The 26,390-nt window shown below is 41.4% G+C and overlaps 1 protein-coding gene across 1 annotated transcript in view; it reads left to right on the forward strand.

Moving 5' to 3' along the window:
- Nucleotides 1-1,825: 1,825 nt before the first annotated feature.
- Nucleotides 1,826-26,390, forward strand: part of GPC6 (glypican 6) — a 1,295,998-nt gene continuing 1,271,433 nt past the window's right edge. Inside the window, exon 1 of the mRNA XM_044285536.1 lies at nucleotides 1,826-1,964. Within this exon, the coding sequence (XP_044141471.1) occupies nucleotides 1,826-1,964 (139 nt within the window). The remainder of the gene's footprint in view (nucleotides 1,965-26,390) is intronic.

The raw sequence follows: 26,390 nt of genomic DNA on the forward strand, positions 1-26,390 counted from the left end.
TCCAAATGGAATTTTTTTACTGATTCAACGAAACGGACATGAAAATAATTTTAAGAAATTGTTCATCTCTAGCAGATCTATCTATTTATCTATCTATCTATCTAATATCTATCTAATATCTATCTATCTAATATCTATCTAATATCTATCTATTTATCTAATATCTATTGAATATCTATCTAATATTTATTATCTATCTAATATTTATTATGTATTTAATATCTATCTATCTATCTATCTATCTATCTATCTATCTATTATCTATCTATCTGATATCTATCTATCTAATATCTATCTATTATCTATCTATCTGATATCTATCTATCTAATATCTATCTATCTATCTATCTATCTATCTATCTAATATCTATCTAATATCTATCTATTATCTATATATCTGATATCTATCTATCTATCTATCTATCTATCTATCTAATATCTATCTAACTATCTATCATCTACCTATCTAATATCTAAATATTTAATATCTATCTAATATTTATCTATCTATTTATCTATCTATCATCTACCTATCTAATATCTAAATATTTAATATCTATCTATCTAATATCTATCTATCTAATATCTATCTATCTATCTATCTATCTAATATCTATCTAATATCTATATATTTAATATCTATCTATCCATCACCCAATCCAGGATACTTGGAGTGTAGGTACAGGACTGGAAGTCTGGCTAAGACACCATGTTTCCAGGTCTTGCTGTATTTTTGTTTTGCTCCCTTTTAACTACCTTCGGAGCTCTTTGAATAGCAGACATAGATCACACACTCCTACAACAGGAAGAAAACCAATATTGCAGTCCAATGCACTCTGGGAGCTGCTCACTTTGGAGTCTTTCATATAGCAGAAGGAAGGAAGCAGCAGCTATCAGTAATATTCTAAATATACAGTGAGACCTTCAGTATTTTACTAGTGCACCGTGAGGCACATCACTGCAAGACAAATACAAAATCACTTAGGTTGCTATTTGTCTGCAGGCTAAATGTCATGGAGGGAATCTGGGCTAACCAGGGCTCCCATCACCTCCTTGGCACCTGAAGTTACCAGGGTTAATCCTGTGAATGGTGGTGCCATTGTTTTCTAATAGTTGTATCCTTTCTGCCTGCAGACTATTACATATAAACCAGGCGATGCTCCAGGACAAATGCAAGCAAAGTAAGAATATTGAATCAAGAGTGAAATAAAGGAAATGCACAATGTATATATTTTGGTCAGAATGAGAAGCAAATGGACTTCTATAGAAATGCAGATTGATTCTGATAGAAACCCACAAGTTGCTATTCTTGAGCTCATCACTGGGATGATTGCAGCCCATAGAGGAGAATGCTGGGCAATTATACAGCGTGTGCTGACTCCACTCCACATTTCCCTATCAGCCTTGTTCCTAGATTGAGGCAATGCAATGTGCAGCACGTCTCGCTGTGTCTCCAGCATTTCTGCTGGCAGCTGGGTCAGGGAGCTTGTGTAGAGCAGAGCTGCATGCACTATGCACAGTGTGACATCTGGAGAGCAGAAGATACAGTCCAGGCAGGTCACCTGTACAGCACATAGTGCCTAGGAGCCTGGGATCCCTGCAGCACCCTACAGCCAGGCTGCTCCATTCACATCTGTCCAAGGATACTGCTGCTGTTAATGAAAAGTTTTCTGCCATTTGTGAAGGGTCCTGCACTTCTCTCAGCTGCACTTCTAGGGTCTGTGGGGTTGGATGACATTTATTTCTCTTCAAACGCCAATAAGGAACTGGGAAGAAGACGGGATATTTGGGGAATTCCTAATCTTGGATTATTAGATCTTCCACCATGCTCTGGATCTGGGGACCTATGCTACTGTCATTTTGTACTGGGGCTGATGTGAAAGCTGGTAGCTGCAATGAGGTCAGGCAGGCATATAATGCTAAGGGATTCAGCCTGGCCAATGTCCCCTACCAGGAGATAGCAGGTAAGCTCTCAGCTCACTGGTCCCACTGCTGGGCTTGTATTTTCTCCGTCTACTTTTGAAATCTTTATCCCTTGTTATTCTCTATTCGCTCGTTCAGTGTGTCCTTTATGGGCATCACAGTGTCAATTTGGCATTGTTTCAGGTTTGCATCTGCTTTGAATGCACTTTGACATGCAGTCTTCATGGGTATTGAGAAGTCTATTCCGCACATTTACCATAGATAAGTGACAGAAGGCTGTGGACACATCTCAGTATAGTTGTACCTGACATGGAATGACTCCATTAGGAGCATGCATTGTGTATTATTGGCTCAGGGTCCAATCCTGCATGCCATCTGAGGTGCTGTACTCCTTTTTGGTAGACACCTACTGGAAATAGACTGGGATGTACCTATCCAAATGATACAGTGCTTTCCAATAGGCAAATAGTCTGCAGCGTTTTAACTAGAATCCTAATTTGATCTATTTTAGTTACGATCTTTTGTGTTTCTCAAGAATGAACCTAGTGTAACCGACTTTACTACCTGGCTGCTATGGCTATTGATGTCACCGCAGAACTAGCTGTGTAATACCTATAGAATAACGTATATGTATTGATACAGAATAAATCTGAAAAGTAAACTATACCGCTATAAAGGTTTAAACTAAGTAAGACACCACTGATAGAAGCCAGACAGACATACTGAGTGGCATAGGCTGCTGTCTCATATCACTGGTCCAAGGCTCCTGGTTGGGTTTCCCTAATGTATTTGCTTTGTGTGTGTTCATCTCCAGATAGTGCTGAATTGCACTTCGGAGAGCTGCTGTGCACTCTTTCCGTAATTAGGATAAACTTGGAGTTGCTGAAATGTGGATGTGATTCCCAGAAAGCCCTTACTACTGTGCATATATGTGGCAGACAAAGTACCTTGTAGAGAGAACACAGATTTGATTCCAATAATCCTCCCTTCATTAAACTATTGTGTTATATAAACCATACAGTAAATTATGAGCAGTACTGAGTTCAGCTAATCGGCATATACGTCGCCAAATGAAAACTGTTGCCCAACTTCAGACTACTGTTTTTGCAAATATATTGGGGGAGATTTATCAAAACTGGTGGAAAGAAAAACTGGTTTAGTTGCTCAAAGCAACCAATAAGATTAATTTTTCTTTCATTTTTCAGAGCTCCTTTGAAAAATGAAAGGTGGAATCTGATTGGTTGTTATGGGCAACTAAGCCATTTTTCCTCTCCGGCAGTTTTGCTAAACCTGCCCCATTGTGTCTACGCTGTCAGCTGATACGAGATTTCCAGGGCCTGTACATACACATAAAGCATGATAGACTTATTATTGCAAAGAAATTAGTATCAGCCACCTTGTTGGATGATGCCTGCATTCAAATGGCATAGGTACCAGCACCGATAAGACACCAACTGACAAATAGGGCTTAATAGGGAACCTGTCATCAACTTTATGCTGACCGTACTGAGGGCAGTATAAAGTACTGAGAGAAATGCTGATTTCTGCGGTGTGTCACACATCAGCTTAAAGTAAGTGGTTGCCGAGTACCAACATCACAGTCATTGCAGAACAGGCCTGGAAGAGAGTCCCGGCCACCTGAGAAGAGTCATGGTTATTCATAAATCACTGCTCTCCTGCCCACCTGCTGATGACTGACCGTCTTCTACCTAGTTTTCTCCCTTTGTCTCTAGGAGAGAACTGCCAACCATCAGCAGATGAGAGAGCAGGAGATTATGAATAACCAGGACTCTTCTCAGGTAGATTTGACTCTTTTCCAGGCCTGGGCTGCAATGATTACGATGCTGGTTCTCGGCAACCACTTACTTAAAGGTTCCCTTTAAATGGGTTTTTCTTATGCTGTGGCACTGCTGGCATAGCAAAGTGCAGGTACCTTAAACCCATTTTCTTGATTGGAGCTTGCAGCATGCTTTAGAGTGGTCCTGGCAAAGTGCTGAAAGTGTTTTTAGTATTTTTGTTTTATGGTAGAATGAGGGATCCAGTTGTTAGACCCGTCCAATCAGAAAATATTACCATATGTCATCAATTTGCTAAAACCTCAAATCCAAGTGATACCCAGCAGGTAAGTTGTCATAGCTCAATGGATCCATATGTTGCGATGTGGTGAACCAACCTTGTAGTGAATGCAGCCATTTTAACAGCAAATAAGGATCTCCAAAGCAAGACACACAAATGAGCCTTCTGTCTTCTGGTTAAATCATATGAATTATGAAAAATAAGAAATATGTAAGAATACCCTGGGGGGGTTTAATCATGATAATGGCAGTAAATGGAACTATGAAAAAGTTGGAAGTCTATTAGAATGCATACACTAGCGAGGATACACATTTAGTGTCAGGGCTAACAAGAAATTATCTTCATGGTTCTGCTCAGTATCCTCAAATGAGCAATAATCCCCTTGATTCTGAGAACTTTCATAAAAGTAACACAAATGCATTCAGTTTTAAGAAGCCATTCGGAGAGAAGTAGGAATTTGTTGTGCAAGTTTGAGTTTTTTCAACACTCACTGCACTTTTCAGGAAATGGAAAGAGCTTAACTGGCTGTTCAGGGCCACCCCAGGCTGATAAATGTATCAAACTGTACAGAAGACCGCTGGCTTAAATTATTGTTGAAAACTCTATCAGTCTTAGGGTACTTTCATACTAGCGTTATTCTTTTCCGGTATTGAAATACGGTGAAGGGGCTCAATACCCGAAAAAAATGCATCAGTTTTGTCCTAACGCATTCTGAATGGAAAGCAATCCGTTCAGTATGCATCAGGATGTCTTCCGTTCCGTTCCTTGTACAGTATTTGACCAAACAAAAAATGTTACGGACAAAATCACAGAACAATACCGCACTTGCCAGATCCAGCATTAATTTTCATAGAGATGTATTAATGCCGGATCCGGTACCAAGTGTTCTGGAAATCTGGTTTCCGGTCTGCGCATGCTCCGGATTCTAACAAACGCTAGTGTGAAAGTACCTAGTGAAAGTAGTACATTTGCCTTTATGTATTTTAGTCTTCCATCCCAACACACAAACACATTAGTGGATATCTTCTTAGGCATCACAGATAGACTCTTAAAGTAAAAGATGTATAATATGGTCTGTGTTAAATCCACTGTGGCTCTAAACTGGCTCCTTACCAGCTGAAGCCAGTGGTGTTGTCAGTGCCTAGGGCAAGCCAAGTATTGCACCCCCTCTAACCTGTGAACATGCCCCTTTTTACCTACCTGCACTCCTATATAAAACTACAGATAAGGCCTCTCCACGAACGTGTCATGGACGTGCCCATGCTGTGGACCACAAATTGCAGTCCGCAATGCACTTGTACCGAATGTGGGCCAGCCACATGCGGATTGTGACCCCATTTACTTGAATGGGGTCCGCAATCCATCTGTTCCGCAAAAAGCGTCACAGCCATGGAGAAAAAAAACTCACCTTCTCTCTGGCTGTGACACTCTGCGCTGCGATTGGACAGCACTACAGCCAGGGAGAAGGAACGCCCAGGGAGAAAAGCTGATGTCTCCTCCCTGGTGTTCCGATAGTAGTAACTAGCATACATGGTGGGAGATTATACTGGGTGCCACAGTGGGCGAACGGAGTGGCGACCAGATATAATAGTAAGTCCGGACCCATGAAAGGTCCTCTTTGGATGGACATTGCACACATTTCTATGAAACACACAGAAGAATATGGCACCACATACCTCTTGCATCCAGTGATGTCTCCTCTGAGGTAGACGTTCTTTCCTCATCTTCTCCATTCGGTGATCAGACCACCTTGGTAATTTTTTCCAGCTGTGTCTTGTTTCTGCAGACTTTAACACACAGACATTTTAGATTCCTCACTTTTCTATCATCCGACCCCCTTCGTGGGCCCCAACATTGTCATTTTGCTGCTACCAATACTGTGCCCCCGATGCCCCCATATACTATACTTCAGAAGCAACTGTGCCATACAGATAGTCCTCCCCATAGTAATAGTGCTCCCAGACTGCCCTCAATAGTTATAGTGCCTCCAACAGTACCCCAATAGCAACCTGATTAGTAATGTCCTCCATATTGTGCTCAATAATAATGCTCCCACAGCATCTCTAATATAATTAATGCCCTATAGGTCCCCAGTAGAAAAAAGGCCCCCTATAATGTTAGCAGCAGTAATAAGGCCCCTCTATAGATCCCATAGTAGTAATTCAGCTGATCTATAAGGCACCCCTATATTGTCCCCAGTAGTTATAATGCCCCCTGTAGTAGCTTATAAAGCCCCGCTGCAGTGTCCCCTGTATTATAATGCCCCCTGTACCACTACATATTATGCACCCCCACCCCATAGTGCACATATACATCATGCCCCCTCTGTATTATTAGATTATATCATTCTCTCTCTGTGTTATTAGAATATATAATGCCCCCTTCTGTATTATTAGATTATATCATTCTCTCTCTGTATTATTAGAATATATAATTACCCCTCTGTTTTAGAATATATATAATGGCCCCATCTGCATTATTAGAATTCATAATAGCCCATTCTGTATTATTAGATTATATAATCACCCCTCTGTATAATTAGAATATATATTGGCCCCCTCTGTATTTTTTTAATATATAATAGCCCCCTCTGCATTATTAGAATTTATACTAGCCCATTCCGTATCATTAGGATATATAATAACCCCCTCTGTATATTAGAATATATAATAGTCACCCCTGTGTACCCCTCTGTATTATTAGTGTGTGTGTATGTATGTGTGTATATATATATATATATATATATATATATATATCAAAAGGATGAGGCAGCACTCCAGATAAAGTGAAAAAAGGTAGATCTTTTATTCCCTCTGCAACGTTTCAACCGTCTCAATGTGGTCTTTCTCAAGCATTGAGAAAGACCACATTGAGACGGTTGAAACGTTGCAGAGGGAATAAAAGATCCACCTTTTTTCACTTTATCTGGAGTGCTGCCTCATCCTTTTGATATTTATCCATTTATAGCCGCTTGAGCCCACGGCTGGGAGGACGTGCACCTATATCTCTGTCTTGTGCTGCTGAGAGCCGCTTTTTGGTTTCTCTATATATATATATATATATATATATATATAAAATTATATATTATATAATTTCCCCTATGTATTGATAGTATATAACAGCCCCCTCTGTCTTTATATATATATATATATATATATATATTTCTGCCTCTGCATTTATAGTATATCATGGCCCCCTCTGTTTTCTTAATATATAATTCCCCCTCTGTATTAATAGAATATCATGGCTCCCTCGTGTTTTATTAATATATATAATTCCCCCTCCATAGTATATAAAAAATGCTCCCCCTCGCACCTCGTGCCCCCCCCCCCCCAGTACTGCCTGCCTTAGCATACTTCCATTATAAAAAATATATATATATTCATCTGCGTTCCTCTCTGCCGCTGCCATGGCCTGAGTTTTGGCGTCACCCCGTGCCCTCCTGCACTGCATCATCACGTCATCTCATTAGATATGCAGAACGTCATGTGAGGTCTCTTGCACTATTCTACTGTAGCCTGAGGCCTATGAGGCTGAATGGCGGGGACAGGAGCCTTAGGCTCCTGTGCCCTTCAGTGAACTGCTTTACTAGAATCTACTCTGCCCCCTGCAGTTTAGCGCCCCATGCTACGCCACTGGCTCAGGCAGTTGGGTCAATGGTAGTCTTCTGCATGAGCCAAATTTGTATATTTTTTTTTTCTGGCAGTTTTTTTTTTTTTTTTCACAGACAAAAATCTCTTCTCCAAATAATTTGTTCTCAAAGCCAGTTAAAATTATACCTTTTGGAATTTTCCTTTTGTCAGGAATACTTATTTATGTAGTGATAGAAATTGCCTTTATGTCTATAATATTAATATATATGTTTATGCTACAAAGCTGCTACTAAATAAACTTTGTATACAAATACCATCTCTATTTTTACAGCACAACCAAGCACTTCTTTGATATACAGTATAATGCATAGCTTCTACTTTATATTATGTTAGACAAATGGCATGGGCAAATAGAACCATGTAGGGAACAAATGCCACACGGAAGTCTATACAGTATAAGAAATAATGGCTTTCAAATGAAATAGTCAAGTAAATGTCAAACACATTTGTTTGCATGTGATTTCTGCTGTATAAAATAAATTGTAGTACATTGGGGAGTATAGTGATCTTTACATAGTAACGTAGTCCTTTAACAAATAGTGCACCAAGCAGTACTTGACATGATAGGTTTCGAACAAAACATGAATGATAAAACTATATTCATGCATATCAAATCTACACTAACAAAGAAGAAGGCTGGATTACAAAGAGGAAATATAGAGAAATATAGGGTAACAGATTAGATTACCTACTTGACTGTAGTGGGCTTACAGTATAGGAATTTTGGTCCTTCTGGGTATACCTTGCTTAAAAGTGGAAGTATATAACACGTAGACTATTTGGAATATCTATAGCACATGGGATACATGTGCTGATCTAGTGGATCCCATGGACTGCCTATCCATTCAACCCAGTGTTTTAAAATATTAGGACACATTAGGTATATTTTTGCATAAATATTCGAAATATCCATCACTTTATTATAAAAAGGGCCACACAATGTGAATGATTGCACAACTTTCAAAGGTGATAGTAAAATGATACATTGGTAACAGTTTTGATAAATGATTCCCCATTTATTTGTTGCTCTGGCATTGAGTGCCACCAACTTACCTTTCCAGGCTCCAGCTCTGTGGCTACGGCATGAGATGTGCTACCGGGCCATGCCCACAGTGATGCGGTTCCTAGCCATGCCCCCTGGTGATGTGGTCACATCCATGGCAACGGAGCGCAGTATTCTCTTTGACACATGCTATAGCTCATTTGGTAATTTGGTGACATTCCGTTAGTTGAATTAGGAACATTTATCCATCTCTTGGTAAAACTATATATACAAAGAAAACTAGCGGCACTATGTTACAAGAGATTAGGGGGCCTGCAGTGAAACCTTGATCCAAAGTCACATTTAGAGACTGCACTAAATGTAAGGGAATTATTTCCATTGTTTTGGGATTTTTGGGAATACTGCAAACTCAGAGAGGCTCTCCATGAATAATGACATTTTAGCAATTGACAGCAGCCTGTCTCAGCTGAACGTTCATACTTTCCTGCTCCCTGCCTCTCCAGTCCTCAGCGCAGATTTTGATGTCTGCATTTTCTGGTCCATGCAGTGTTTATGGGCATGGGTACATGCTCCTCTGCAGTCAATGACTGGTTTCAGTGGTGATGTGACCACAAGCGCCACATGATGGCTGAAACCAGTCAATGGCTGCAGCAGAACATTTGACCATACCCAAGCTGTGCAGGATGTAAACACTGTGGGGACCAGGACATGGGCACTCAAGAAGCTGAGTGGAGGACTGGAACTGGAAAGTAGGTAAGTGAGGCACCCTTCCCCGCCAGATCAGGTGCAGGGGTCCAGTAGTCACTGATAGCCGAACCCCTGCTGTATGCACCGGCATCGGTGAAAACACTGACGCTGGCACATTAACACTTGAACTGCCGCGGTCAGCGCTGACAGTGTCCATTGGGTAGGAAAGAGACTATAAGTGTATTATACTCAGTAATACAATTACAGCCAATGCATTACAATACAGAAGTATTGTAATGCAATGTAAAGGGGATCATACCCCCAAAAGTTGAAGTCCCAGAGTGGAACAAAAAATAAAGTAAAAAAATAAATAAAGTTTTAGAAATAACAAAATTAAGTTTGGGGTCATTGTTCTGTTTAAAAATAAATGATGGTCCAACTAAATGCAAACCGGATGGAATAGCATGCCGCTGCAAGATGCTGTGGTAGCCATGCTGGTTCAGTATGCCTTCAATTTTGAATAAATCCCCAACAGTGTCATCAGCAAAGCACCCCCACACCATCACACCTCCTCCTCCATGCTTCACAGTGGGAACCAGGCATGTAGAGTCCATCCGTTCACCTTTTCTGAGTCGCACAAAGACACGGTGGTTGGAACCAAAGATTTCAAATTTGGACTCATCAGAACAAAGCACAGATTTCCACTGGTCTAATGTCCATTCCTTGTGTTCTTTAGCCCAAACAAGTCTCTTCTGCTTGTTGCCTGTCCTTAGCAGTGGTTTCCTAGCAGATATTCTACCATGAAGGCCTGATTCACACAGTCTCCTCTTAACAGTTGTTCTAGAGATGTGTCTGCTGCTAGAACTCTCTGTGGCATTGACCTGGTCTCTAATCAGAGCTGCTGTTAACCTGCGATTTCTGAGGCTGGTGACTCGGATGAACTTATCCTTCGCAGCAGAGGTGACTCTTGGTCTTCCTTTCCTGGGGCGGTCCGCATGTGAGACTGTTTCTTTGTAGCGCTTAATGGTTTGTGTGACTGCACTTGGGGACACTTTTAAAGTTTTCCCAATTTTTCAGACTGACTGACCTTTATTTCTTAAAGTAATGATGGCCACTCATTTTTCTTTACTTAGCTGCTTTTTTCTTGCCATAATACAAATTCTAACAGTCTATTCAGTAGGACTATCAGCTGTGTATCCACCTGACTTCTCCACAACGCAACTGATCGTCCCAACCCCATTTATAAGGCAAGAAATCCCACTTATTAAACCTGACACGTCACACCTGTGAAGTGAAAACCATTTCAGGTGACTACCTCTTGAAGCTCATCAAGAGAATGCCAAGAGTGTGCAAAGCAGTAATCAAAGCAAAAGGTGGCTACTTTGAAGAACCTATAATATGACATATTTTCAGTTGTTTCACAATTTATTGCTATGTATATAATTCCACATGTGTTAATTCATAGTTTTGATGCCTTCAGTGTGAATCTACAATTTTTATAGTCATGAAATTAAAGAAAACTCTTTGAATGAGAAGGTGTGTCCAAACTTTTGGTCTTTACTGTATACATATTAGATATCGCCACGTTCGTATCAACCGGCTTTATAAACATATCACATGATCCACCCCATCAGGTAAACACCGTAAAAAAAAGTTAGTGCCAAAACAGACATTTCCTGGTCACCTTGCCTCACAAAAAGTGTAATATCAAGCTATTTTAAAAAGCCCAAAATTGTACCAATCAAACCATCATCTCATCCCGCAAAAAATGAGGCCCTACCTAAGACAATCGCCCCAAAAATTACACAAAACCTGAAATTCTGTTCAAAAATACTTTTACTGTGTAAAACTTAACAAAAATAGTGGACACATTGGGTATCACTGCGTCCGTAACAACCTGCTCTATAAAAATATCAAATGTGATGCCCCCTCAGGTGAATGCTGTAAAAAAAAAAAAAAAAAAGCCCAGAACAGCTATTTCTTTTTCACCTTACCTCACAAAAAGTATAATACAAAGCGATAAAGTCTTATGTACCCCAAAATGGTACCAATGAAAATTTCACCTCATCACACAAAAAATGAGGCCCAACATAAGACAATCAATCAAAAAATAAAAACCAATAGCACCCGCAAACCAATCCATCAAAATCTGCGCTGCCATGGCAGAATACTGCCATGTGCCCCCACAGCAGTTTACCACTACATATTGTGTTGCTGTATCCAGGAGAAAATGGGTAACAAATTATGGGGTGCTTTTTCTCCTGTTACCCCTTGTGAAAATAAAAAAATTGGGGCTAAAGTAACATTTTATTGGAAGAAATGAAACTTTTCATTTTCACAGCCAAGTGTTTCCAAATTCCATAAAATGCTCAGTTCCCCCCTAAATATATTCTTTAAGGGGTGCAGTTTCCAAAATTGAGTCACTTTTTGAGGGTTTCCACTGTAGGGATACATAAGGGTCTCTTCAAATACAAAATGGTGCCTAAAAACCATTCTAGCAAAATCTGCCTCCAAAATTCATATGGCGCTCCTTTCCTTCTTACCCCTGACACGTACCCATAGAGCAGTTTACCACCACATATGGGGTATTACTGTAAACTGAAGAATCAGCATGATGCCTGTTGAGGTTTATTTTGCTGTTAACCCTTGCTGTGTTGCAAAAAAAAAAAATTAACATTAAAAAATTTACCAAAAAAATGAAATTGTGAAATCTCACCTCCATTTTCCTTTAATTCTTGTGGAACACCTCAAGGGTTAAAGTTTGTAACATCAGTATTGAATAATTTGAGGGGTGTACTTTTAAGACCATCTGTCTTAAAAGTAGATAAATTCAAATTTAGAAAATTGTAAATAAAAAAAAAAAAATTGGGTCAATTTTGGATCATTTTATAAATTAAGGTAAAATATATCGACTCAAACTTACCAGTGTCATGAAGTACAATGTGTCACAAGAAAACAATCTCAGAATGGCTTGGATAAGTAAAAGCGTTCCAAAGTTATTACCACATAAAGTGACGCATGTCAGATTTGCAAAAATCAGCCTGGGATTTCAGGTGAAAAGTGGTTTGGTACTGAAATGGTTAATATTTACAGTGTTTATTACAACTTTTTGAAACAACCAACAAATAGATTATTATCCTGGTAATTACCTACTAGTAAATAACCATGGGGCACATTTATTAAGACCGACATCAGTGGCATTAGAGTAAACAATGAATACAAATACACTTTTCAGATATTTTTTATTAAAACTTTTGAAAACCATGTTTAATTTTCTTTTTACTTCACACATACTTGTTAATTTTAATTTGTGTTGTTCTATCTCAGGCATCCTCAAACTGCAGCCCTCCTGCTGTTGTAAAACTACAACTCCCACAATGCTCTGCTGTAGGCTGATACCTGTAGGCTGTTCGGGCATGCTGGGAGTTGTAGTTTTGCAACAGTTGGAGGGCCGCTGTTTGAGGATGCCTGGTCTATCACATAAAATCCCCCAAAATACATTTAAGTTTGTTAGTGTAACATGAAAAATTTCAAGAGGGCATGAATACTGTACTTTTTCAAGGCACTGTAGCTGGGCCCTAAGGGTGCTATCATACATGCAAGTTTTGTTCAATTTTTGTGATAGTTTTTAAAAAATCCAAATCAGGTATGAATCATAAAAGGGGGAGGGCAGGTTGTTCTCTTGTTTTCTTAATCCACCCAGTGATTTGGCTTTGAAAATTGTATTTAAAAAAATCCTAGACGATACCTGCACGTGTGAGAGCACCCTAATAGATCAGAGTTAAAACACTGTCAAGCAGTTAAAACATTAGAAAATAATAAACAAGTATCCCAGCTCTTTACAAAATTAGAACAAGTCATACCGTGTTTCCCCGAAAATAAAACATTGTCTTATATTTATTTTTCCTAAAAAAAAAAAACACATTATGGCTTGTTTTCAGGGAATGTCTTATGGCTTATTTATCAGGGATCCAGTGAGAACTGGGTCCAATCTGCACACTGATGCTGAGGAGACTTTTACTTTCACTTGCTGTGCACAGAACGACCGGGACCTGACAGGGGGAGCCGACCGTGTTGATTGGGCTACCCGCAACTCTCCAGTCATCTACAGATGTGGGGCAGCTGAGGCAGCACCTACAGCAGCTGTCATGATGGGGTACTGTAGGTGAGACAGCACCTACAGCGACTGCCACAATGCAGCCGATGAGAAGGGTTGCCCGCGTCTTCTTTATCGTTCTGCGCCGGTACATAACCACGCTTATCACTATAGCTTATTTTAGGGTATGTCTTATATTGAGCATATAAGTCACAACCCTGCTACGGCTTATTTTATGGGTATGTCTTATTTTCGGGGAAACAGGGTATTATACTGACGACTTGCTTTGTTGTTGCCAAGCAATGGAAAACCGTGCCCATTTTCACAGCATTGGAGCTCTAAAACTTAATCTTCTATTAAGGTGAAACTTGAAAAATTAGAATATTGGGCAAAAGTAAATTTATTTCAGTAATGCAACTTAAAAGGAATTGCATTAATGCAACTAAAAATTAGAATATTGTGAAAAGGTTCAATATTCTAGGCTCAAAGTGTCACACTCTAATCAGCTAATTAATCCATACCCCCTGAGCAAAGGGTACCTGAGATTGTGACTTTGGGGTTTCATAAGCTGTAAGCCACAATCATCCAAATTATAACAAATCAAGGCTCAACATATCTTGCTTTGCATGTAATGAGTCTATCTCATATATTAGTTTCACCTTTTAAGATACATTACTGAAATAAATGAACTTTGCACAATATTCAAATTTTTCGAGTTTCACCTGTACATACTCCTTGGAATTACTATATGCCATTAGGCATAAACTCCCCTGTCTGATGATGACATTTGTTTCTTTTATTATTTTGAAATGAGTGCCACGGTCTTGAATGGTTTTTCATCACATTTGTGCTATTAATGAAGTCTCTGGCTTTTTGTCTTTTTTTTTTGACTCTACAAATATTGGATATCTATGTTGAATTTTTTATGCTTGGCTATGTATGAATTAATTACGCTCATCACATAAATATAGGGTTTTATACTTTTTCTCTCTATTTCTCTCTCTCTCTCGCTATATATATATATATATATATATATATATATATATTATATAATATACACAGTGGATATAAAAAGTCTACACACCCCTGTTAAAATGTCAGGTTTCTGTGATGTCAAAAAATGTGACCTATAAACTGTACAACTCAATTGAAAAACAAACTGAAATCCTTTAGATAGAGGGAAGAAAAAATATAAAAATAAAATAATATGGTTGCTTAAGTGTGCACACCCTTAAACAAATACTTTGTCGAAGCACCATTTGATATTATTACAGCACTTAGTCATTTTGGGTATGAGTCTATCAGCATGGCACATTTTGAGTTTTGACACTCTTCTTTGCAAAAACACTCCAAATCTGTCAGATTGTGAGGGCATCTCCTGTGCATAGCCCTCTTCAGATCACCCCACAGATTTTCAATCGGATTCAGGTCTGGGCTTTAGCTGGGCCATTCTAAAACTTGAATCTTCTTCTGGTGAAGCCATTCCTTTGTTAATTTGGATGCATACTTTGGGTCGTTGTCATGCTGAAAGATGAAGTTCCTCTTCATGTTCAGCATTCTAGCAGAAGCCTGAAGGTTTTGTGCCAATATTGACTGGTATTTGGAACTGTTCATAATTCCCTCTAGCTTAACTAAGGCCCCAGTTCCAGCTGAAGAAAAAGAGCCCCAAAGCATGATGCTGCCACCACCATGCTTCACTGTGGGTATGTTGTTCTTTTGGTGATGTGCTGTGTTGTTTTTGAGCCAAACATATCTTTTGGAATTATGGCCAAAAAGTTCAACCTTGGTTTCATAAGACCATAACCCCTTTTCCCACATGCTTTTGGGAGACTTCAGATGTGTTTTTCAAAAATGCAGCTTGGTTTGGATATTTTTCTTCGTAAGAAAAGGCTTTTGTCTTGCCACTCTACCCCATAGCCCAGACATATGAAGAATACGGGAGATTGTCACATGTACCACACAGCCAGTACTTGCCAGATGTTCCTGCAGCTCCTTTAATGTTGCTGTGGGCCTCTTGGTAGCCTCCCAGACCAGTTTTTTTCTCGTCTTTTCATAAATTTTGGAGGGATGTCCAGTTCTTGGCAATGTCACTGTTGTGCCATATTTTCTCCACTTGATGATGACTGTCTTCACTGTGTTCCATGGTATATCTAATGACTTGGAAATTCTTTTGTACCCTTCTCCTGACTGATACCTTTTAACAATGAGATCCCTCTGATGCTTTGGAAGCTCTCTGTGGACCATAGCTTTTGCTATGGGATGCGACTAAGAAAATTTCAGGAAAGACCAACTAGAGCAGCTGAACTTTATTTGGGGTTAATCAGGAGCACTTTAAATGATGGCAGGTGTATGCTGACTCCTATTTAACATGATTTTGAATGCGATTGCTTAATTCTGAACACAGCTACATCCCCAGTTATAGGAGGGTGTGCATACTTATGCAACCACATTATTATTATTTTTTTTGTTTTCTTCCCTCCACCTAAAAGATTTCAGTTTGTTTTTTAATTGAGTGGTACAGTTTATAGGTCACATTAAAGGTGGAAAAAGTTCTGAAATAATTTCTTTGTCTCGTTTTTTTTTTTTTACAGCACAGAAACCTGACATTTTAACAGGGGTGTGTGGACTTTTTATATCCACTATTCCCTTTTTGTCCCTTTTTGTTCCCTTATACCTGTTCAGTAGTTACGGTGTATGTGTTTCTTACTATATGCATTGTTGATGGAAGATACATGGGCTTAAAAATCATTGGTAGTATAGGTGGAGAAGCGAGATCACTCTCTGATGGGCATTCCACCCATCTAGGGATAATGCTCGCCCTGTCCCTTCTCTCTTCTTGATCCGTTTCTTCATCTGCGCATGCGCGGCATGCTGCGGTCATCGAGTGGAGATAGCGACGTGCCACGCTCCCCAGAGAACTTTTTCAAAGATGGTGCCTGTCTCATCTCGTGCTGGATTACGCACTGTAGTCGCGACACGTCGTGTCTGCAGGGAGGTGGTGCTTTCCTGTGAAGTGGCACATTGATTTGACCACGTATGGTCCTGGTGTTAGTGGGAGGTGCAGGTAGACCAATTAAAGCTTTATAAGGGCGCACCTGGGTATATTTGGATACGCCCCCTGGAATAACCGTGCGTCGGGGAGTCGCTGGTTTGTACCACCATTTTTTGAACGTATTATTTGATATACTTGTCTTGGTTGTAGCAGTCAGTGTTTGTCCAATTGTTTTCAATGGTGGGAAACTGCTGCGTATATAGTATATGGACGACCATGAAGAGTATAAGGTTTTATTTGTTTGAGTGGGTCTCATGTGGGATCCCTGGACGGCTAGGAGCTTTCTGTGGCTCTCCTCCCCTTTATACTCATTGTATTTTTGATGGTAGTACTCATTTGACTCACTCCTGCTATACACAGTGTTCTGTTGGCTCCAGCTAGTTGTCGACTTGTTGCTACATTTTTGTGGGATTTGCAGACTGCTGTTGGTATGTTTGACCTACAATGTGCTGCTATATAGGATCTATTTTATCGTATTAATGTAATGATTCTATGAGATTTATATGTACATTTTAGTGCATTGATTTAATAAAGATTGTTAATTTCACTAATTCTGCATGGCCCTTTTTGGTGTTTAACATCCCTATTAACCAATAGGAAAGTTGCCTATCCCTCAGTGTTGAACAATGTCCTATAGTTGTTCAAAAGAGGGTGCAAACAAGAATAAAATGATAGTATGTATATATAAATTACCTTAAGTCATGGTCCCATTTGAATTATTGGCTCAAAGTCAGTATGGAAGAAGTAAGAATTAATTTAAGAAATATTAATACTCAGAATTCATACAAGGTTAAAGTATACAAAGTGAGCATTTAAACATTGTGCATTGTAATTTGGGCTATCAAAGCATTGCTTGATGACTTGACTGTAAAATTATTAGTTGTCATTCTGTTTGCTTTAAGGATGTCACAAAAATTTCATACATTTTCACTCAGGAAGCCACTCTAAAAAAAGACCTGCACCTGTACTCACTAAAAATGGTGATTGCATGAACTGTACTAACCTAATCAATATGAGAAATCTACAGTTGTATATCTATCTCTATCTATCTATCTATCTATCTATGATAAGGTTGAGCGAACCCGAACTGTAAAGTTCGGGTTCGTACCGAACTTTAGGATTTTTGGACCCTGGACCCGAACCCAAACTTTTCAGTGAAAGTTTGGGTTCGGTGTTCAGCAATTTAATGGCGCTTTTTGAAAGGCTGCAGAGCAGCCAATCAACAAGTGTTTAACTCATGTGCCCTTAGAAGCTATCACAGCCATGCCTACTAATGGCATGGCTGTGATTGGACAGTGCAGCATGTGACCCAGACTCTATATAAGCTGGAGTCACGTGGCGCTGCACGTCACTCTGCTCTGATTAGTGTAGGGATAGGATGCTGCTGCTGTGAGGGAGAGAATAGGACAGAATATTTAATCAGAAGTGCTTGTTAACTCAGTGATCTACCTAGATTTTGTTTTGTGGGTGCAGTGCACAATCTTTTTACCTTGCCCTAAGCCCAGTGACCCAGAAAAATTACTTTAATCCATCTGTTAGTTAGTTGGGTGGCGGCGGCCATTTTATGCAAGTTCTGTGCACCAGCACAGCATATGTGCATTTGTGACAGTCAAATAGAAGCTTAAAATACTGCAATTAAATTCTGGGTTTAAAAAAAAAAATCACCCATTTTTGGCAAGGCCCTACATCTGTGGCCTTTGCAGCATTTGTCTGCGTGCAATTTAAGCTTGAAATACTGCAATAATTTTTAGGGTTTTAAAAAACACCCATTTTTGGCAAATACCCTCCATCTGGGGCCTATGCCGCATTAGTCAGTGTGCAATTTAAGCTTGAAATACAGCAATAATTTTCTGGGTTTTAAATAACACCCTTTTTGGGCAAAATACAAACTTTTACAGCCCTGGTTGCATCTGTCAGTGTGAAATACAAGCGTTAGCTACTGCTGTCATATTCCGTTATAAAAAAAACACCCATTTAGGGCAAAATCCTAATTTTGCAGCATTTGCTGCATCTGTCATTGTTAAATACAAGCTTGAAATACTTCAATAATTTTCTAGGTTTTAAAAGACACCCATTTTTGGCAATACCATCCATCTGGGGCCAATGCCACATTAGTCAGTGTGCAATTTAAGCTTGAAATACAGCAATAATTTTCTGGATAAAAATAAAATAAAATACTTTTTGGACAAGATACTAAATTTTACAGCCCTTGCTGCATCTGTCAGTGTGAAATTCAAGCATTATATACTGCTGTCATATTTTGCAAATACCCTCCATCTGGGGCCTATGCCGCATTAGTCAGTGTGCAATTTAAGCTTGAAATACAGCAATAATTTTCTGGGTTTTAAATAACACCCTTTTTGAGCAAAATACAAACTTTTACAGCCCTGGTTGCATCTGTCAGTGTGAAATACAAGCGTTAGCTACTGCTGTCATATTCCGTTATAAAAAAAACACCCATTTAGGGCAAAATCCTAATTTTGCGGCATTTGCTGCATCTGTCATCGTTAAATACAAGCTTGAAATACTTCAATAATTTTCTGGGTTTTAAAAAACACCCATTTATGGCAATACCCTCCATCTGGGGCCTATGCAGCATTAGTCAGTGTGAAGTTTAAGCTTGAAATACTTTAATCATTTTCTGGGTTTTAAAAAACACCCATTTATGGCAATACCCTCCATCTGGGGCCTATGCAGCATTAGTCAGTGTACAATTTAAGCTTGAAATACTGCAATATTTTTCTGGGTTTTAAAAAACACCCTTTTTGTGCAAAATAATACAGTTTACAGCCCTTGTTGCATCTGTCAGTGTGAAATACAAGCGTTAGATACTACTGTCATATTCTGTTATTAAAAAAACACCCATTTAGGGCAAAATACTAAATTTGCGACCTTGGCTGCATCTGTCATTGTTAAATGCAAGCTTGAAATACAGCAATAATTTTCTGGGTTTAAAAAAGCACCGCTTTTTGGCAATACCCTCCATCTGGGGTCTATGTAGGTTTTGTCAGTGTGCAATATAAGCTTGAAATACTTCAATCATTTTCTGGGTTTAAAAAAGCACCCATTTTTGGCAATACCCTCCATTCTGTTATTTAAAAAAAAATAACTTTTTGGGCAAAATAATACATTTTACAGCCCTTGTTGCATCTTTCAGTGTGAAATACACGTGTTAGATGCTGTTCTTCTATTCTGTTATTTAAAAAAAAACACCCATTTAGGGCAAAATACCAAATTTGCAACCTTTGCTGCATCTGTCAGTGTGAGATACAAGCTTGAAATACTGCAATAATATTCTGGGTTTTAAAAAACACCCTTTTTTTTGCAAAATACAAAATTTTTCAGCCCTTGTTGCATCTTTCTGTGTAAAATACAAGCGTTCGATACTGCTGTCATAATCTGTTATTAACCACTTCAGCCCCGCTAGGTGAAACCCCCTTCATGACCAGGCCACTAACTTGCGACAAAAAATAAAAAATTCTAGGAACTCGCCATGCCCCTCACAGAATACCTTGGGGTGTCTTCTTTCCAAATGGGGTCACTTGTGGGGTAGTTATACTGCCCTGGCAATTTAGGGGCCCATATGTGTGAGAAGTACTTTGCAATCAAAATGTGTAAAAAATGGCCTGCAAAATCCGAAAGGTGCACTTTGGAATATGTGCCCCTTTGCCCACCTTGGCATCAAAAAAGTGTCACACATCTGGTATCGCCGTACTCAGGAGAAGTTGGGGAATGTGTTTTGGGGTGCCATTTTACATATACCCATGCTGGGTGAGAGAAATATGTCCCATTTTTTTATACAAAGTTGGCATTTGACCAAGATATTTATCTCACCCAGCATGGGTATATGTAAAATGACACCCCAAAACACATTCCCCAACTTCTCCTGAGTACGGCGATACCAGATGTGTCACACTTTTTTGCAGCCTAGATGCGCAAAGGTGCCCAAATTCCTTTTAGGAGGGCATTTTTAGACATTTGGATCCCAGACTTCTTCTCACGCTTTAGGGCCCCTAAAAAGCCAGGGCAGTATAAATACCCCACATGTGACCCCACTTTGGAAAGAAGACACCCCAAGGTATCCAATGAGGGGCCTGGCAAGTTCATAGAATTTTTTTTTTTTTTTCGCATAAGTTAGCGGAAATTGATTTTTTTTTGTTTTTTCTCACAAAGTCTCACTTTCCGCTAACTTAGGACAAAAATTTAAATCTTTCATGGACTCAATATGCCCCTCAGCAAATACCTTGGGGTGTCTTCTTTCCAAAATGGGGTCAGTTGTGGGGTGTTTGTACTGCCCTGGCATTTGAGGGTCTCCGCAATCATTACATGTATGGCCAGCATTAGGAGTTTCTGCTATTCTCCTTATATTGAGCATACAGGTAATGAATAAAAAAAATAAAAATAATTTCCGTTCAGCCTCTGGGCTGAAAGAAAAAAATGAACGGCACAGATTTCTTCATTCGCATCGATCAATGTGGATGAAAAAATCTCTGCCAAAAAAAAAAAATGGAGGGGAAAGGCGTCTGCCAGGACATAGGAGCTCCGCCCTACATCCATACCCACTTAGCTCGTATGCCCTGGCAAACCAGATTTCTCCATTCGCATCAATCGATGTGGATGAATAAATCATTGCCGGGATTTTTTTTATATATATATATATACAAAGTGTTTGCCAAAGCATAGGAACACCGTCTCCTCCTCAGCTCGTATGCCTCGGCAAACGTATCTGTCACTGCAGAGGAGAAAATCCCGTCTTGCAGCGCCGCATACACCGACTTGCATGTAATCTGACAGCAGCGCAATGCTTCTGTCAGAATGCACATCGGTGCTGCAGCTAGTAGATCGGTTGGTCCACCTGGAAGGTAAAAAAACAAAAAAAGAAAAAAAAGAAAAAACCAGGCCACAACGCAATAATTTTATTAACTTTGGAATAGAACATGTAACTTTAACTTTTGGAACTAAACATTAACCTGTTTGCTTACCTGTTTTTTTTTTTTTTTTTTTTTTTTTTTACCTTTATAGAACAAACCTCTCCTTCCCCATGGGTCAATGTGCAAAGCGCAAATCGCCCAAAGATGTGGCGAAGTGCGTTATGCACTTTGTCCCATGTGAAAGGAGACGTTTGCAGCAGCAGTGAGTGAATGGGCCCTAATAGCCCTGTGTGCCTGTCCTGGTGAGATGATCCCTATGCTAATAGTGTACCTGTGAGTGGTACTTCCGGAAACACTCTCCAAAGCATAGGGCAGGGTGGTCCGGACAGTCAGGACAGAAATAGCGGGTGTCACGCCTTATTCCACTCCTGCTACAGACACGACATCTTTTTCGGGGTGACTGTTGGGTTGAGGTACCAGGAACGACATTGGGGAAATGTCGCTCGTGTAGACGGCTAACTACACTGGTGGTTGGGGCCACGGAACCTCCTGGATACAGGAGGTTCTCGATGATCTCTTCCTGAAATTTGAGGAAGGATCCAGTTCTCCCAGCCTTACTGTAGAGAACAAAACTATTGTACAGAGCCAATTGAATTAAATATACAGACACCTTCTTATACCAGCGTCTGGTGCGTCGGGAAACTAAATACGGAGACAACATCTGGTCATTGAAGTCGACCCCTCCCATGTGGAGGTTATAGTCGTGGACTGAGAGGGGCTTTTCAATGACACGGGTTGCTCGCTCAATTTGTATTGTCGTGTCTGCGTGAATGGAGGAGAGCATGTAAACGTCACGCTTGTCTCTCCATTTCACCGCGAGCAGTTCTTCGTTACACAGTGCGGCCCTCTGCCCCCTTGCAAGACGGGTGGTAACGAGCCGTTGGGGGAAGCCCGCGCGACTAGTTTGCGCGGTACCACAGGCGCCAATCCGTTCTAGAAACAAATGCCTAAAGAGGGCCACACTTGTGTAAAAATTGTCCACATAAAGATGGTACCCCTTGCCGAATAAGGGTGACACCAAGTCCCAAACTGTCTTCCCACTGCTCCCCAGGTAGTCAGGGCAACCGACCGGCTCCAGGGTCTGATCTTTTCCCTCATAGACCCGAAATTTGTGGGTATAGCCTGTGGCCCTTTCACAGAGCTTATACAATTTGACCCCATACCGGGCGCGCTTGCTTGGGATGTATTGTTTGAAGCCAAGGCGCCCGGTAAAATGTATCAGGGACTCGTCTATGCAGATGTTTTGCTCTGGGGTATAAATATCTGCAAATTTCTGGTTGAAATGGTCTATGAGGGGCCGAATTTTGTGGAGCCGGTCAAAAGCAGGGTGGCCCCTGGGACGGGAGGCGGTGTTGTCACTAAAGTGCAGGAACCGCAGGATGGCCTCAAAACGTGCCCTGGACATGGCAGCAGAGAACATGGGCATGTGATGAATCGGGTTCGTGGACCAATATGACCGCAATTCATGCTTTTTTGTCAGGCCCATGTTGAGGAGGAGGCCCAGAAAAGTTTTAAGTTCGGAAACTTGGACTGGTTTCCACCGGAAAGGCTGGGCATAAAAGCTTCCCGGGTTAGCGGTGATAAATTGTGTGGCATACCTGTTTGTTTCGGCCACAACTATGTCTAAAAGCTCCGCAGTCAAGAACAGCTCAAAAAATCCCAGGGCCGAACCGATCTGAGCCGTCTCAACCCGAACTCCAGACTGGGCAGTGAAAGGGAAAACTACAGGTGCGGCTGAAGTTGGGGACTGCCAATCAGGGTTTGCCAGCACCTCTGGGATTCTAGGGGCTCTACGGGCACGTCTTTGCGGTGGCTGCGACGGGGTCACTACTGCACGTGCCACCGTACCAGCTTCAACTGCCCTTCTGGTGCTCGCTACTTCACCAGGTTGTACGGCAGTGCTGGTACTAGGTCCAGGGAGGGCTGGGCTGCTGGTGTATGCCTCACCACGTAATCCGACAGCACCAGCCCCACTCTGCTGCTCTTGAAGCGGATCCTGCGCAACCTGCGGTCTAGCGACACGGGGCCGGGTACGCCTGGTGGTATCAGGGACCTCAGCCTCCTCGTCCGAACTTTGGGTCAGAGAGCCACTGCTTTCTACAGGTTCGTATTCTGACCCGCTGGATTCATCAGATGAGGGTTCCCACTCCTCATCCGACTGGGTCAGAAGCCTGTAGGCCTCTTCAGAGGAATACCCCCTGTTAGACATGTGGGCAACTAAATTTAGGGGTATTCCCTGAGACTACCCAAGAAAAAAAAAGCAAGCCTGTCTTACAAAGGGGAGGCTAGCGAAGTACCGGAGGCCGCTGCGGTTGATAAAAAATATCAAAACTGATTTTTTTATCGCCGCAGTGCGTGTAAAGTGAATGTGCAGTGATCAAAAATTTTTTTATTTTTTGTCACTGCGGTGGGGCGGGTGTGGGCGAACGCACGTGTGGGCGACCGATCAGGCCTGATCGGGCAAACACTGCGTTTTGGGTGGAGGGCGAACTAAAGTGACACTAATACAATTATAGATCTGACCGTGATCAGTTTTGATCACTTCCAGATACTATAAAAGTACAAATGCTGATTAGCGATACGCTAATCAGCGAATAACGGACTGCGGTGCGGTGGGCTGGGCGCTAACTGATCGCTAACTACCTAACCAAGGGACCTAAACTATACCTAAAACCTAACGGTCAATAACAGTGAAAAAAAAAGTGACAGTTTGCACTGATCACTTTTTTCTTTTCACTTGTGATTGACAGGGGTGATCAAAGGGGTGATCAAAGGGTTAATTGGGGTTCAGGGGGGTGATCAGGGGCTATAGTGTAGTGTTGGTGTACTCACTGTGAAGCCTGCTCCTCTGCTGGATCCAACCGACGAAAAGAACCAGCAGAGGAGCAGGCAGCCATATAACAGATCATATTTACAAATATGATCTGCTATCTGGCACTTTGATTGGATTTTTTAAAAATCAGCAACCTGCCAGCCACGATCATTGGCTGGCAGGTTGCTGACGAAATACTGCTGTGCGAAATGCCGGCGCGAACTGCGCATGCGCGCGCGCATATTCGCGTCATCTCGCGTCTCGCGAGATGACGCGTATATGCGTGACTGTGCGCAGCGCTGCCACCTCCGGAACGCACATGTGCGTTAGGCGGTCCGGAGGTGGTTAAAAAAACACCTTTTTTGGGCAAAATACTAAATTTGTGGCCTTGGCTGCATCTGTCAGTGTGAAATACACGCGTTAGATGCTGTTCTTCTAGTCTGTTATTTAAAAAAAAACACCCATTTAGGGCAAAATACTAAATTTGCAACCTTTGCTGCATCTGTCAGTGTGAGATACAAGCTTGAAATACTGCAATAATATTCTGGGTTTTAAAAAACACCCTTATTTTGCAAAATACAAAATATTTCAGCCCTTGTTGCATCTTTCTGTGTGAAATACAAGCATTAGATACTGCTGTCATATTCTGTTATTAAAAAAACACCTTTTTTGGGCAAAATACTAAATTTGTGGCCTTTGCTGCATCTGTCAGTGTGAAATACACGCGTTAGATACTGGTGTTCTATTCTGTTATAAAAAAAAACACCTATTTTGGGCCAAATACTAATATTTTCGGAGAATAAGGAGAGCTTCGAATAAAGGATGCGGCCCCAGTCGTGGTGCTGCTGGTGGAGCTCCTGGTGCAGGGAGAAGTCGTGGTGAATCTGTACCAGCTACACACACAAGTGAAACACCTTCCTCAGGTGCGAGTAGGCGACAGAACCTTCAGCGTTATTTGGTCGGGCCTAATGCGGCTCTACGAATTGTGAGGCCAGAACAAGTACAGGCGATAGTAGATTGGGTTTCTAACAGTGCCTCCAGTTCCTTCACATTGTCCCACACCCAGTCTCCTGCTGAAAGATCAAAGTTGGCACCTGCAGCCCATGTCTATCAGTCTTTCACCTCACCCCCTTGCAAATTAGCCAAGCAGTCTGAGCCCCAAGTCATGCAGCAGTCTCTTTTGCATTTTGATGAGTCTGCTAGCAGGGTTTCCCAGGGCCATCCACATAGCCCTGCCCCAGAAGTGGAAGAGATTGAGTGAACAGATGTCCAACCACTTATGTTTCAAGATGAGTACATGGGAGGACCACCGCAGAACGTCTCGGATGATGACGAAACACAGGTGCCAACTGCTTTGGCTTTCTGCAGTGTGCAGACCGACAAGGAGGGCAGGGGTGAAGACTGGGTGGAAGATGATGTGGAGGACGATGAGGTCCTCGACCCCACATGGAATCAAGGTCATGCAAGTGACCTATGTAGTTCGGAGGAAGAGGCGGTGGTCGCACATAGCCATCAGCACAGCAAAAGAGGGAGCAGGGTGCAAAAGCGGAGCGACCGTCCCCCAGACAGTACGCCTGCTACTGCCCAATGCAGCAAGGGACCGAGCACACCAAAGCCAGCTATAAGGAGTTCCCTGGCGTGGCAGTTCTTCAGACAATGTGCTGACGACAAGACACAAATGGTTTGCACACTGTGCAATCAGAGCCTGAAGCGAGGCATAAACGTTCTCAACCTGAGCACAACCTACATGACCAGGCATCTAAGTGCAAAGCATGAGATGCAGTAGAGTAGACACCTCAAAAACCAAGAAAGGTCTCTGGCTCCTCCTGATTCCTCTTCTGCTGCAGTATCAGCCTCTTCATCCACCTCTTGAGTGACAGTGGCACCTGCCACCCCGCAAGCAGAGGATCTGCCAGCAACACCACCACCTGGGTCACCAAGCATCTCCACATTGTCCCACGGAAGCGTTTAGCTCTCCATCTTCCAAACACTGGAGCGGAAGAGGAAGTACCCCTCTAGCCGGATTGACGCACATCCCTTGCCTGGCGCATGTGCTGAATTTGGTGGTGCAGAGGTTCCTTAAAAATTACCCAGATATGTCAGAGCTGCTGCAGAAAGTACGGGCCGTCTGTGCGCGCTTTTGGTGTTCTCACCCTG

Source organism: Bufo gargarizans, chromosome 3 (assembly GCF_014858855.1).
Source record: "Bufo gargarizans isolate SCDJY-AF-19 chromosome 3, ASM1485885v1, whole genome shotgun sequence".
In the NCBI taxonomy this organism is placed as follows: Eukaryota; Metazoa; Chordata; class Amphibia; order Anura; family Bufonidae; genus Bufo; species Bufo gargarizans.